Source organism: Arachis ipaensis, chromosome B04 (assembly GCF_000816755.2).
Source record: "Arachis ipaensis cultivar K30076 chromosome B04, Araip1.1, whole genome shotgun sequence".
Lineage (NCBI taxonomy): Eukaryota > Viridiplantae > Streptophyta > Magnoliopsida > Fabales > Fabaceae > Arachis > Arachis ipaensis.
Window position 1 is genome coordinate 66,030,267 of NC_029788.2, and position 16,250 is coordinate 66,046,516.

Genomic DNA, 16,250 nt, shown 5'->3' on the forward strand with positions numbered 1-16,250 from the left:
AAACCTCGGAGAGGGGGAAGCGTGGTCGACTGGTCGTTGCATTGTCCTGTCTTTTTTTCTTGCTTGCTGTCCCTCTCACTCCATCTCTTCCTATCCAGTCGCAACAACGAGTCACAACCAGTTCACCTCCACCATGCAATGCTCTTCCTTCTCTCTCCTCAACCCCAAAACCCACATTAGCTCTTCGATTTGACCATGGACGACTCAGCTAGAAAGAGGCTCGCCATCTTGTGCTCCCATCTTAGCCCCTCCCCCTTTTCTCCCGATCCCACTCTGACCGCCGTTTCGGGCTTGGTCTGTGCTTTTTCTTCTTCTGATGCCGAGACGCAAGTGGCTCATACCGAAAATCAGAATTTGCAAAATGATTGCGTTTTCTGCAAGATTGTCCATGGGGAATCACCTGCTTGGAAGGTATGCATGCTTCTCATCAGTTAGGGATATTAATGAATAAAAGAATATTATTATATAGAGGATATTAGTTGTCATATGATTACTATGTTTTAAACTGGGGACTTAAGAATAGAATGTTCTAGAGTCTTTTATATTCCTATATAATATAATGAAATAGAGAATGAAAGTACTTCGAGCTAGTAGTTCGTATGGTTTTAGAGCAATTTTAGTTCAAGGAAGTACCTTCCTTGGAAGATGGATTGTTCATAATTTTTTTTGTAACAACTTCTTTTCTTTGGCTTTTGTTACTGAATTTGTGATGTTTATTAGTTGTTGAAGGGTGATTTATATCTATTTGTCCTGTTTCAAACTGAAATTTTTCCAAAAAGTTGAAGCATGGAGAAACTGATGTAGTTTGATAGAACTTGCTGGGTCATTTGGTTTTAAGGGTAAACTCTTGAATATTGAAGCCAAGACCAAATGTTGAACTTGAACTTGAGGAAAACTGCTTAATGTTGAGCAGTTAGTCAGTCATACAACTTATCGGTCAGCAATTGCCGTTACATGTCCTGGTTCATCAAACTATCATTGCCCAACTGCCCGTGATTCTGATAGCTTTTGTTCATTTTACCTTTGGAATTCTCCCCTAATTTGCAAAATAATGGAGCTTTTAACAAGAATTCTCCTCTAATTCTCCCGATTTTACCTCGTCTCACTAAGTTGGTTGACATACATTAACAGTCACTAAATGAGTGTGCAGGTTGATTTGGTTGTCAAAAGACTCAAGTTAAATAGTTTCTGCTATATCTTGCTGGACTAGGTAATAATGACTTCTGGATAAAGTAAGCCTATAAAGTAATAATTAAGAATCGACCTGTTTGATGGGGTCGGCTACATAGTTAAAATAGATGCTGAGAAATCAGACTGTGCTGCTCCCATGAAATGAAATAGTCTGCTTCTAAATTGGAAGAATGTGTATTTAATTATTTATATAGAAGGGGGTTATTGAAAATGTTCTTTGGTTTGAACTGATCATTCTACCCAGGACTATATTTAGGATTAGTTTTGAGTAGGGAAATTATTGAAGTGTAGGTGGTTAGGTGTGAGGGATAAAAGCAGTTGTGTGGGACAACTTCACTGGAATCTAATAAATTCACGAATTTTGATCTCTCAACTTTTATTCTCAATATACTATATTACATTGACTTAAATAAAAGTCTGGAACCATAATTACAATATTATTTAATATGAAAACCATAACCATTAGCAGTTCTAGACTTCTAGACCTTAGCAATTTATTTATGTGCATTGTTGAAGTTTCACCATGGATATAACAATAGAGCATTTATTAAAATGTTTTGCTAAGGTAAGTTATTAAGGTTTCAAAAGTGATAAGTTTTCATGGGAGAAAGTACACTTTGGAAACTCTCGATGCTTTCAATAAACTGAAAATTTATCACTTTGGATGGAACTTATTCGAAATTTAGAGATGGAATGGGTGAGTGAATGAGTTAGGAGATGATTTAGAGGTGGAACTTTTTATTTGTAAACTACAAACAGGCACAATATTGATGTTCAGGTATGTATTTTACTATTTTATGAATTGTGAGCACTAAATATTCAACTAGATTTTCCCGTTGTTAGCTTTGTTGGTTTTATGTGAGCTTCTCATGCCACCATGTGATCCATCCACAGGGTTGAGTAGTGGAATTGGTCTCATGCAAATGCAAACTAAGGTTGCTTCCTATAGATTTGAATAATGAGTCCAAGTGTCCAACCATTCTGCAGTGATAGTAGATCTTAGCACTAAATTGCCCTTAATAACATTTAGAGTTTAGACATAAGGTAGTTTCTGAAATTGTGAATCATGTCCTTTGAAATTCTTCCAAATATTTGTATATTTTCAATCATTAGATGTAACAACTGTTTTTATCATTTCCAACTTTTTATATATAGTCTAATCATGTTCTCTCATTACCCTATCGTGACTTTCGTTTTTGTTTTTTTACCCTTTTTTTGGTGTCAATTAACAGCTATATGAAGATGACATGTGCCTTTGCATATTGGATATATATCCATTGAGTCATGGGTAAGGTATCATATGTCCATGGTGCAATTTTATATTTTTCATAGGTATATAGTTGTGAGGTGCAGCTGTGTTTTGCGTTATTTCATACCTTTATGCACATTCACACATTGTCATAAGTATATTAAAATTGAAGAATTTTTTTAAGCACCTAATTAAAGTGGAGAACCACACCTTAAAAGTTAGCTATTAAGGGGAAGAATCACTTTTCCTAAATATAACATCAAGCATTCCATACTACTCTTTTTGGGACTTTGGGCACCACATAATACCCAAGTTCCTTACACATTCTATGCAGTTTTGTATATCGTGATCCTGAAATTGTACCCTTCGTGATGATAAAATATGATTGCTTCCCCTTTTACTTCCTTCGAGACAAGATGTTCTCAAAGTTTATTCGTAATAGTTAAAATGCTAATTTGGATGTGAACAGAAAAGAAAGTGATGAGAATTTTGTTCCGAGAAGAATTCTAATTCTGAAAAATCTTTATTTTTTTAATGCCTTAGTTAATTATTATGAATGTTTAAAAATTTCATAAATTTTCAATAGCTTATTGTTGGATTCGGTAATCATTTGTACGTGAAATTCATGATCCAATAAATTTACCTTTTCAACTATTCTGCATATCATTGTTTTGTCAACTTCTAACATGCACTTTGTTTACCAGGCACTCTCTTATTATCCCAAAATCTCATTTTCCTTCACTGGATGCTACTCCTCCATCAGTGAGTAACTACTCATAAGATTGAAATTATGACAATTTTTCTGTCTTCACCCTGTTTAATTTTAGGTTGATGATAAATCGTCTCTCCATAAGGGAAAAAAAATAGTATTTAGGATTCTTATTATATATGATACTGCTATTGTTAACATTTAAAGATAATGTGTCTACTGCTTAGTTTCAACCTAGCATTTTACCCAGCATGAAAAGTTGCTAAGTAACATGCAACCGAAATATAGAATAAATGGCGTGCTTGTGTTTAATAAGTTTATGTATTCTGTACTTCTGTAATGTGAGACAATTATCCTAATTGGCTTATGGTACAGGTGATAGCTGCAATGTGTTCGAAAGTACCGTTTATTAGCAATGCAATCATGAAGGCTACTGGCAGTGGTATGTAGTTGAACACTTGTATTTCTATTTGAGCTTTTGTTTCCTTTAGTTATGCATTTCAATACATTTTGCTCATTTTAAGCAATTCTGTTTATGGATAGCAGTAGATACATCGCTATTACTCATCCGGAAACAATGAGGGAAAGTCATTAACTTCTGTAAATATCTCGGTTCTTGTTGAGTGATGTGGTCTTTATGAATCTTTCATACTTCAAACGTTTTTTCATAGTGGTTGCTTGTGTACGAAAATTATAAATTGTCTTGCAACTGTCAATTTCAAATCAGCTTCAAAGAAGTCCAGTGGCACACCAGGTCTATATTTAGCACTGAGATAAGGGAGTCTGGTCCTGCTTAAGCCTCGGCTCGGATTGTACCTGAATAATAAATCACAAAACTGTTACAAGAGTACTAGGAAGGCTAAGTGAAGGGAAAAGCAGTCGGATTTGAAAAGAGAGAATGAAAACCTGAATATAATTGCTCTGGTAAATGGTAAATGGATATCTAAACATATCTCAGTAATCCCTATTAGACTGGTAAATGAATATCTTTCCCAGCTTGGTTATAAGTTCTTAAAAAGTGTTTGAAATGAAACTTATCCCTGGTAGGATAGATGGGGCAATTCAGGTGAGATCCAACGTAGATCGAACTTCTAGGTCACCTGTGGGATCCAGGGTATGGCTTTAGTTAACAGATTTGCGAACCGCAGTCCTAAAGAAACATGTTTTGTGGCTGTTTATCCCCTGTCCAAATTTTACTTGAAATGTGAATCAATCTCAATTTACTTAATCATGCCATGTTGAATAGGATTATGAGCCGTGCTAGCTATTGTATATTAGCTTATGAATAAGGTTACTGGAGAATTGGGGAGCATGATGCACATTTCATATGGGAAGTAGAATCTCAATTCTGATCTCTCTTCTCAAAGAGAACTTGATGGGAATACCCATCCTTCAGAAGAGATGCTTCGAGATATTTTGTGATTTTGAATTGACTATGCAAATGGAGTTTAGGTAAAAGAAATGATGGAGGGAAATAGTTCCAAAACCTGCAGTTGTGATACAGGAGCAATTAGCTATCGTTATATGTTTACTTGAGAGGAACAAGAGGGAATATGTCCGGATTTAAAGGGCATATGGTTGGTCGCATCAAGTACAATACTATATGAGTTAAATGATTGAGAACATTAGTTCTTACCAAACAAAATCAGAGCTAGGTTGCATAGGTTGCTTGCAAAGAAGGAAATCCTCTCCTATGCCCCAACCATCTACCAATGTCTTTTCAGCCGCACTTTTGATTCAAGTAGTCATGCCAACACCTAGGAGTCACAGATCAATTTTGCTCATGTGTCTCACAAACGTGGGACATTGATGCATGGCTGACATGAATAACATGATTAAAACACGGAAAATATTGAACCCTTTGCTTGATAGACCAAGACTAATGAACTCTTTAACCCAAAACATAAAGTAAAAGGAAGATACCCATTTTCTCAGAAACTTTCTTTTTCCCATTTTTTCCTTTTCTTTGAGATGTCACATGATTTATGAAATGCTTAAATAGGAAATGCATAGGACAACATAAAGCACGAGTACTCTGTTTTCTGGGATGGGTTTAGTAGTAATGAACATTGGTTGTTTGACGTTCGCCAACATATGGAAGTACTGTGAATCTTATATCTATTTTGTGTCTCCTTGGCCCAGCCAATGTCTTTGCTTATGCACATGCAGAATAGCTTGGTTTATTGCCTGCAGATTGGAGCAGGCCAATTCCAAGTTTGTTTGACAAACCAAAGTGACATGACACACCTCAAGTCCTATTCTTTATCTTGTGCAAACACTTTGCATGGTAAGATCAATCCTTGCTCCATGATGACCTATGAGACTGTTAAACATCCACAACGCTCATGATGCAATAGCTTAACCAAAAAAGTTCTGACCCACGGTGACCACAGAGGCTTAACCCTTGGAGGTCCCAACAAAGCAAAACCAGAACTGTCAACATGAGGCCATTGAGGCCTTTTTCAATGGCAAGCAACATCTGGGTGGTTAGTAATGTGCTGCAGGGGAATGTCAGATTAATTGACCACCCAATTCTTGCTTGCATAGGGTTCTTCTTGAGGATTTGAGCTGGCCAAAGGCCCCTACATACAGTTGTTTTGGAGTCTTGCACCTGAAGTGGCCTATTTGAGGCTGCAAGGAGTTCTCATCTATGGGGTCTTTGTTTGTGCTGCGTCCACCATGGCTGTGGGGTGTTCTTCTGTGATACCCTTACTAAGGCCTAGAGTTCCTTGTCTGTGGATAGCGTATATGGAAGCAGAGCAGTAATGGAATACATAAGAAAATTGAGTGGAGGGAAAAGCAATGGTAATCTTCTGTGATTTTCAAGTAGTTTGACATGTATTAGTCAACTTATGAGTAAACTTGTAAGGCGTAAGGATGCTAATTGGTGGAATCTCCAGAGGTTGCTCCGTCGACCGACCCAGATCTTCTGTTAAGCGTTCAAGTGAGAGCATGCCCGTAAGGACTCGAAAGATGGTGAACTATACCTAAACAGCGCAAAGCCAGAGGGAACTCTGGTGGAGGCCTGTGGCGATACTGACATGCAAATCGTTTGTCTCACCTATGTATAAGGGTGAAGACTAATCGAACTGTTTAATAGCTGGTGCCTGCTAAAGTTTCCCTCAGGATAGCTGGAGCTTGAGTATGAGTTCTATTAAGTGAAGACAATGATTAGAGGCATCAGGGGCACACCACTGCTGACTTATTAGGTAGGATGACGCGGATACTTTGTTGAGCGGTGCCACAGAATTGAGAGCTCTAAGTAGGCAACTTTTGGCAAGCAGAATTGACGATGCGGGATGAACCGAAAGTCGGGTTACAGGGCTCAACTACTTACTAACCGAGACCCCAAAGGGGTGTTGGGTGATTAAGACAATAAGATGATGGTCATCGTGGTCGAAATTTGCTGTGTGTGATAACTCACTTGTTGAATCAAATAGCTCCAAAAATAGATGATACTAAAGCGCTTGACCTATACTCGGCCCTTGAGACAAGGGCCATGCTGCGATGAGTAGGGGAATGGCGGTTGCTGCAAAATCTAGGGCTTGAGCGGCCATTGGTGCAGATGTAGGACCTCCATATTAATAACAAGATTCTTGATGGTTTTTTGTGTCTTTGTCCAATATCCACACTTGTTTCTTCAGTCTGTTGATCATCGTTTGACCTTACATATCACCCCATAGAGTTTTGTTTAATGCTTGGAATTCTGCAGATTCATTCAATCTGTTGATTAACAATGGAGAAGCTGCTGGGCAAGTAATATTTCATGTAAGATACTACATCTACGTAGTTACTCGTAATTTTGTGGAATCAGTCATATTCTTTGCTCTCTACATGTTTGAATTTATGAAAGGTCGTTAATTTTACTATATATCGTGCATTGCAGACACATATCCACATAATTCCTCGGAAAGCATATGATTGTTTATGGGCTTCTGAGGTAATGTCATCATATACTTTTTATGGGACAAAAGTCTTATTGCTATAATGCTATTCATGTTAGGTGTCATGTTTTGATAACTAAATTTTCTTCAAAAATGTATTTTTTTTCATCAAAGATAGAGAGACTCGAACCCGCAACCTCGGGAGACTATGCCATTTGAATTATAGCTCATTGGCTTTCAAAATATGTATTTGCTTATTGAAATTTATTATTAAATATATTATCGAGTCTATTATTTTAATAGTATATTCTATAAATAATAGAGCCAAGGTATTGATATTATTACGTATGCTAGGTGTCAATATTTTTAAAAAAAAAATTTATTAAAATATTTGAGTACTATTTAGATTTAAGGTTATTTAATTAAATTAGAAATTAAAATTTGAATTTGATTCTAAAAGGCTAAAATAGTTAGAGTTTATTTTAAGAGACTAAAATGCTCTTTTAATAGTAATTTCAAAATGGCAGAAATATCTTTATCAAATTAATGAAGAGCATTTATTGTATTAGAAGTTAATTTTTTTTTTTAAAAAAAAATCTGAAATACCAGTGGAGTATATTTTAAGAGATAAAAATACCTTTTTAGCATTAATTTTAAATGATAACAATACCCTCATAGAACAGTACATGCATAATTCTACAAATAAATGTTGTATAAAACTAAGTATTCCTGGATATTTGATGTCACTAAAATTTTAATAGAAAACCAATACATCAATGTATGTTACTTATGTATTTTTTTATTTATAATTCTACATATTTCATTCTATACAATTTCACACATTGGATAATTATCACTTTTAATATATTCATTTAGATTAACGTTAGGGAGTTAATTTTTTTCAGTTAACATCACTATTTTTTTTTCTTAAATTATTTTGTTTATCTTAAATTCTAGATCCTAGATTATAAACTTTAAAGAAAAGTTGGTTAACGTTGGCTAATTAAAAATTAATTTCCTTTACTTTCTCATTCTTTTATTCACAAATTTAATGATGATAATATCTTAATTTTGCACTATCCTTTTATATTATATCTCGTGCAACGTACGGGCATGTACCCTAGTTATTCTTTCAAGTTTGATACGTTATGGCCATAATGATTATGTGGCAAGAGCTCAAAAGAGTAATAAAACTTCATGTTTATAGAGTTTGCGAAGGCGTCCCCTTAAACTAGATGACAAAGTATCGCAGCTTGCAGCTCGTATTCAGGAACAGTTGCCATCAGAAGTTTTGCCAAGACAGCAAGAATGAAGATTTTCGTTCAAGTAAAAGTTAGATGTGTTATGAATCTGTCATAATTTGGTACTTCATATTTTCATGTACAGAATGAATGATACGTGCACAAAATAATTTTCATAAGCAACCATCATTTTCAGTGAATGAGTGGTTGAGTTTTATAATCATTGCTTATTTGCATTTCAACTCAACCCAGAACATCTCAATTATTCATTCAGTGAACACCAGCATTATATAAGATTCTATATGTGTGCATAATTTTTCTTCATTTTATGTGCCAATGTGTAAACTACTAAACTGTAGTACTGTTCAGTCAAATTTTATGTTTATTGAATTTGGTCAAGAGCAATTCGGCGGCCCTTCCCATACACACGCCATAAACGTCCTTTTTAACCAATATTCTGAAGATTGGACTAGTTGGTTCAACCGGATTAATTGAGAACCGGTCCCTTAGCCAATTCTGTTGAAGTGAAAAACTGTCTTGACAAAAAATTGGTGAAAAAACCGATCAAACCAACTGTTAATTAGTGAACCGCATGAATTAGATGATTTTTTTTCTGATTTTCAATTTAAAAAAATAAAATAAAAAATACATAAACCCTCTCTCTTCTCTCTCACACACGACCTAGCTTCTCTCTCTCTCTCTCTCTCTGAGCTTCACAGAAAACGAAACCCTAGCATCCCCTCTCTCCTAGACATCCACCAGCAGCAGCTAGCGGCCGGTGTCGCCGTCTGACGAACTCTTCTCTGCCAGTGTTGAGTCCCACTGTCGCGATCCTCTTCTCCTGGATCCCTTCACTTTACGTTGCCAGGTATGCTTGGAGCTGCTGTTGGCGTCGCCGCCTGTTCTCGTCGTCGTCGGCCACCCTGAAATCGTCTTTGTCCTCTTCGTCGATCTGTCTCTGTCACGTGCTTCAAGCTTCTGTCTTCAATTCCCTCTGTGCCCAAGCTTACTTCCCCTCTTCCGTCGCCGTCACTTGGCTTCCTCCTTCGCCGCTGGTCTTCAATATAATTTTGCTTGTTTTGTACTTTTATTTGGTTTTCTGATTTCTGATTCTAAGTTTGTTAATTTTTGCTTAATTTGAGTTACTAAATTTCTAAGTTTGTAAGCCTTAATCCCTGCACGGTTTCAGTTTTATTTTTGGGAGTTAATTGCTGTTTTTTTGGATTTAATTATGTTGATTGTTGCTTTTTTTTGGGGTTAATTGTTCTTTTCTTATTGTTGTCTTCTGGATTTAATTTCTATTGATTGTTGCCTTCTACTTTTTAGTTTTTTTTTTATTTTGTTAATTATATGAATTAATTAGATTTTGTAATTTTATTTTTGTAAGTTTTAAATTATGTTTTTGTTCTGTTATTAATTTGTTACTGTAGTTTGATTTTCATAGTCTGTTTGTTTGTAAATTCAATAGTTAGCATTGTGATTCTGTTTGCAAATTCAGCGGTTAGCGATTATTACTAATTTGTTTGTTAGTTTTGATTATTAGATTATAAATTCTAAGTTGCTATTTTGTGAGTTGCTACTGTGATTCTGAGTTTTTGTTAGTTTTGATTATTAGTGGTTATTACTGTGATTCTAAGTTGCTATTTTTTGCCATAATGTTGTTGCTGATTTTTTGATTTTTTGATCAAGTTAATTTGGGTTCTATCCCTAATTTCGGTGGATAAGTTTGAGCAGTGGTGCTGCTTGGAGTTGTCTTGGCTATTTGAAAGAATTTGGATTGGAATTGGTGGCTTGATTTTGGTTGAAAGCTTATTTGGACTCAAATTTGGGTATTGTACATATTGTGAATCGGCCAAGGTGTGGTTTCGATTTCCTCTATGTAATATGTAATATTTCTAGACACTTGCACTAGTGGACCTTAGGATAGGATTGAATTGGTTGTTGAAATTTGTTGAAATGACAATGTATGATGAATTGATGAATTTTGATAAATTTTGATGAACTATGTTTTTGTTATTGGTAAATGGTGTTGAATATTGAGATTGAGATTGAATGATGCTAATTATGATGATTGGTAATGATAGAATGTTATTTGATGAGTGTGTTGGTTGAGAAATAGTTTTAGTATGAGAAATTTGATGCTTGGGGTTGAGAATTATGAGGATAGTGTATTATTGTAAGTGAAAATTTGGTAAGAGTGGTGATTTGAGACAAAATGGTAAGTTCTAATGTGAATTGATGTGTGTTGTGGCTTGGAGTTGGTTTGGTTCAAAGTTTTGAAAATTAGAGAACTTTTTTGAATTTTGTGAAACTTGATTTTTACCGAACTTTGGCGGATCATAACTTGAGTCTCAGTTTTCGAAATTGATTGAAATTTGTCTTAATTTGAAGTTCATTTAAAGATATTTAAATTGATATAAAGTTTGTGAAAATAGAGTTTTGTAGAAAAAGTTATGAATGTTTAAAGTTTGGTGTTTAAAACTGAAATTCTGCAGATTTGAAAATTTTCAAAGTCTGGTGAGAGTTGTGTACACGACACAGTACACGCGACGCGAGCATTCTATTCGGGTTGGACATCTCGCGTACACGGGCACTGCATGTGTACGCGAACTACCAAAATTTTGACCCTTGTGTATGCGAGCTACAACACGTGGCGCGAGCATCCCATTCGAGTTGGGCATCTCACATACGTGAACAGGGGGTTGCGTACGCGAGCACCCATTTTTAGCAGCTGCGTACACGAGACATGGGCTTACATACACGAGACCCCCTGTTTTGCTAAAAAATCGTTTTTCTTCGTTTTCAAAGGTTCTCTAACTTTTCAAACATTCTTTAAGTGCCGTTTAAGAATACCATCTAGTGCTTAGGTCTTAATACTACTAAAGATGAGTGAGTAACTTAATTTAGAGAAATTCTATATGAATTTAGAAGACGGAGACTTAGGTTTCTGGAGTGTTGAGGATGGATCAGTTGAGTGAAATGGCAGAGTACTATAACAATGATTAATATGATGAGTTGTGGAGTTACGGGCTGATGATGTTTGAGACGAGTCTAGGACTCGAGATTGAATAATGACTTTTCTGAGTAATAAGAATGATTTCTGAAAAGGTACTGATATTGTTGAGACGCCATGAACCTAGCAAGAACGGTGGTTAATACCGCTTGTCGTGGTAGCGGCGGCGGCATAAGGACGGTGGTTAATCCCGTTTACGTTGAGATGTGAGGTCTATGGCTAAGTATCCCGCTCGCTTCCTTTCGAGTCATAAGTGTGAGTCGGGCACTATATTCCTAGGAAAGTGAGTCGGGCACTATATCCCTGGGGGGTTTCCATTTATATTCGTGACCGAAAGACGACATTTCCATGGGAATGTGTTGGGTTGGCAGTTGAACCAACAATGTGATATCACAGCCAAATAGGACAGACATTCATCATGTGCATATTCTATATGTTTGCTTGCTTTGCTGACTTGCATTGTTTGCCTAATTGTATAACATGCTTAATTGCTTCTTGAATTACTTGATATACATGATTATACTTGTGTTTTACTTGTATTGCTATTACTTGTGTTTTCTACTGGGATTGTGGAGGTTCTGAAGGCGGTGGCGATGAAATCGCATGGCGGTTAGGTTGGCAAAAGCTGTGGGACAGCAGTGTAAGTGTCAGATTAGAATTCTCTAAGTTAGATGACCTATTTAAGGATTTATTTATCTGTTTTATAAGCTTGAATATTGATGCCAGGGCATCTTGGCTAGTTTCACAAGCCATTTTGAGCATGTTTTAGGTTAGTTTCATACAATTTCTTAGACAATAAACAAGTATTTAGTTGAGTATGCATTCATATCTTGATTCAATCAAACATTGTGAATTCTAAACATTTTCATGAGAATAAGGCAAGGATTGATTGATGTAATGAGTGATGCATTATCTCATGATTAGAGCAAGGCTTTGATGCAATTTCTTTGATTGATTTCAGGTAAGAAGAAGCAGAGAAGAGCCACATTAGTACCACTAAATTGGCTATTAACGTGGAAGAAAGGATAGCTTGGAACGTTAATGGTGAAGTTAACAGCATTAACGTGTTCGATGGCCAAAGAAGCCCACGTTAGTCACTAACGTGGAAGAAGGAAGAGCTTGGGAAGTTAATGGTGAAGTTAACACCATTAATGTGAGCAATGGCCAAGGAAGCCCACGTTAGTGGCCACGTTAGTGCCACTAACGTGGGCATTAACGTGGAGTTTGGAGAGCATGGGAAGTTAGTGGTGAAGTTAACACCACTAACTTGATCAAAGGCCAAGGAAGCCCTGATGAATCCATATTTTACGATATATTTTGGTTTGATTTGAGTGGATTTCATCACTTAAACCCACATTTATTCATCCAAATAGCATACTTTTGTGTTCTCCCCCTTAATTAAGCCTAATTGTGAAAACATGCTCTTTTGTGCTTAATTTAATCAATTTTATTCCATTTACATTCCATTCGATACCTTGATGTTGTTTGTGAGTGGTTTTAGATGTAAAAGGTAGGAATGGCTTAGTAAAGATGGCAGCAGAGCATGCAAGAGGGAGAAAACATGAAGAAAACAAAGGGGAAGCACACATTAGAGTGTGCGTGCGCACAAACCAATGTGCGTATGCACAAGAACCACAAAGCCATGTGTGCGTATGCACATCCTCTTGTGCGTGCGCACAAGAAAATCAGCATGTGTACGCACACGTCCCAGCACGTGACCTCATTAATGCAAATCGTTGGGGGCGATTTCTGGGCCTCTAGAGCCCAATTTTGAGACTCTCTGAAGCCGATTCTTGCTTTGTCAAAGGAGGCCTCATTCCATGTGAAGGGGGGGAATTAGGGTTAGTTTAGCATCATGTAGGTTATTTTCTAGAGAGAGAAGCTCCCCCTTCTCTCTAGAACCTAGGGTTTTTAGTTTAATTTCTTTGTAATTTCTACTTTTAATTCTTGTTTTCATTAAGTTTCTTCTACATTTCTTTGTTCTCTTGTCTTAATTTCCTTAGTTTATCTTCTTAGTTTCCCTATTTTGTCACTTTTATGTTTATGCACACTCTTGTTATTTTAATTCACATTTAATGCAATTTATGTTTTTAGGTTCTTCTTGTTTAATTGAGTTGTTATTATGATTTTCTTACTTTTGGTAGTTGTAGAATTATTATTTCTTGTTATTTTATCATGCTTTCTTTTCATGCCTTCGATGCCAGGGCATCTAGGCTAGTTTCACCTGCCATTTTTAGTTTGTTTTAGGGTAATTTCATGCATTTCTTAGGTAATAAGTATTTGGATGAGAATTTTATGCATGCATTGATTCAATCAAACATTGTTAATTTTGTACATTTTCAAGAGATTTATGCAACAATTATCTAATGCTATGAATGATGCAAAATCTTGAGATTATGGCAAGGCTTTGATGTATTTGTTTAATTGATGATAGGTAAGAAGAAGCAAAGGAAGGACAGAGAAGAAGCAGAGCAAGAAACGTTGGTGGCCAAAGTTGGCTCACCAACGTTGCCTCAAACGTTGCTCCTGACAGCCTGACTGTGCCTTCTTCAAACAAGAATAACTTGAGCTACAAGGCTCTAAATGAGGTAATTCCAAAGGCATTCGAAAGTAGGGATCTAGAGCTTTCGAAGCATAAATGGCACTGCATGGTGGACACTAAATTTGAGGGAGAAAAATTGCCTCGAAAGTGCAAAGATGAACATAGTATCAACCTGTAGTAAGGCCAGCTAACCTCTTCACCTTCCATGGAGTATAACTCGAACTGTAGAGCTCCAAATGATGCGCTTCCAACGGCGTTGGAAAGTAGACATTCGGAGATTTTCAACAATATATAATAGTATGGGGTGGACAATAAGTTTGAGCTTCAGAATCTGGCATTGTTACCAACGACAGCGACCTGTCCCTTTCAAAGGAGCATAACTTGAGTTACAGATAGTCAATTGAGATGCTTTCAGTTGGGTTAGAAAGTTGACATTCAGAGCTTTCCAACCATGTATAATAGTCTATAGTGGGGCACGAAATTGGTAATGTTGACAAGAAGAGAAAGGAAGCAACGTTGGTGGCCCAAGTTGGCTCACCAACATTGCCCATCAATGTGCCAAGCAACAAAGCAACATTGGTGGCCAAAGTTGGCTCACCAACATTGCTGGCAACATTCCAAGCTACAAGGGTGCCAACATTGGAGGGAACGTTGGTGATCCAACATTACCCCCAACGTTCTCGATAACTTTCAATTTTTGGAGTTGAAAAATTTGCAGTGACGCGTACGCGTCGATGACGGGTACGCGTCGATGACGGGTACGCGTGAACGAGCACTTTTAGCCAGTTTCGCACACGCATGAGCAACGCGCACGCGAAAAACGCTGTTTTGACGCGTACGCATGGGCGAACAAACGTTGGTGCACCAACGTTTGGTCAAACGCTAGCCCAAGTATTATTTTGCAACGTTTGACCCAACATTTCCAGACAAACGTAGATCAGCAACGTTAAGGCCAACTTCAATACAAATTGGCACCCATGCAAGTATGAATGTTAGCTAGCCAACATCCTTGTCAACGTTACTAACAGCCACTCCAAGCTTGCTTCAACCAAGGCCAAGGCCCACATCCAAGTACTTGAAGATCCATTTTGAAGATGAGAAGTAGAGTATAGATAGAAGAATTTTTGAAGATGAAAAGGGAGCTCTCTGGAGGCCCTGAGGGGGGCTCTGGGAGTTTAGAAGGGTGGGAAGCCAGGGACCCAAATTGGGAACTCTGTAATCATCTTCTTTTATACTTTTTTTATTTTTTCTGCACTTTCTTTCTTTTTGATTTGAATTGAGCTATGATGAAATAAACCCCATTTCATTGGGTTAGGGAGCTCTGTTGCAATTCAATGGATCAATTGTAGTTTTCATTCTTCTTCTTCTTTCTTTTCTCTTGATTTTGCTTGAAAGCTTTCAGTCTTCATCCAATTGAACAATTGTCTTAGAAGAGAAATTGTTTATACTTGGATTTCCTCTAAACCTTGGAAAAGGAATGAGAAAATCATGCTAGAAATGCTTTCTCACATCGGATTAGGTTGGGGGTTGGATGGATATAGTGACATGTAATCCTACCAATACTTTGATCTATGAAAGTGTGTGGTATAATCAGTGACCAAACTTCATCTCTTCCCATGAGCAATTAGATCAAGGAATTGGACAATTGTTCATGCTTAGGGGGATTGAATTGCCAAAAAATTGGGATTCAATCACCTAAAATTGCCAAGAAGATCAATGAATGCATTGATTGAGGAAGAGATGAAAATGAACTTGATCTGGAGAATCTAACATCTCTTAAGCCCAATAAACTTCCCCATTCTGATCTTTCCCTTTCTTTAACTTTCTGCTGTTTACATTTATGCTCAACAACCCCCTCCCATTTAATTTTCTGTAATTTACTTTCTGCAATTTAATTTCTGCCATTTACATTCTGCTATTTACATTCTTGTTATTTACTTTTCCCGCCAATTTAAATTATGCAATTCTCAATCCAAATTTTGCTCAGTTCAACTAGAACACCCCTCTAATTAAAGTTGCTCAACCAATCAATCCCTGTGGGATTCGACCTCACTCTATTGTGAGTTTTTACTTGACGACAATTCGGTATACTTGCCGAGGAAAATTTGTTGAGAGACAGATTTTTGGAGCATCAAGTTTATGGCGCCGTTGCCGGGGATTGATTTTGCATTGACAATGATTAAATTAGAGGATATCTAGATTGAACACTTTTCTTTTCTTTTGTTGATTAGTTTTATTTCAGTTGTTTATTTTTATTCTCTGTAATTTGAGTGGTTTTTCCTTGTTTATCTATCCACTAATTGTTTGTGATATTGCCTCACTAAGAATCCCTCATTTATGAGAATGGAGATTCTAATTTCATTTGGTGATTATTATTTGAGACATAACTTTTTGCAAGAAAGAAAGGAGTATCCATCATAT

General features: G+C 36.6%; 1 protein-coding gene across 1 annotated transcript; it reads left to right on the forward strand.

Moving 5' to 3' along the window:
• LOC107639346 (adenylylsulfatase HINT3) lies at window positions 7–8,659 on the forward strand. The gene is given in 8 exon segments (XM_016342819.2): window positions 7–411; window positions 2,424–2,479; window positions 3,145–3,202; window positions 3,525–3,591; window positions 6,862–6,917; window positions 7,036–7,089; window positions 8,241–8,324; window positions 8,326–8,659. Coding segments are annotated over 8 exon segments (636 nt in total). The 5' UTR covers window positions 7–195; the 3' UTR covers window positions 8,371–8,659.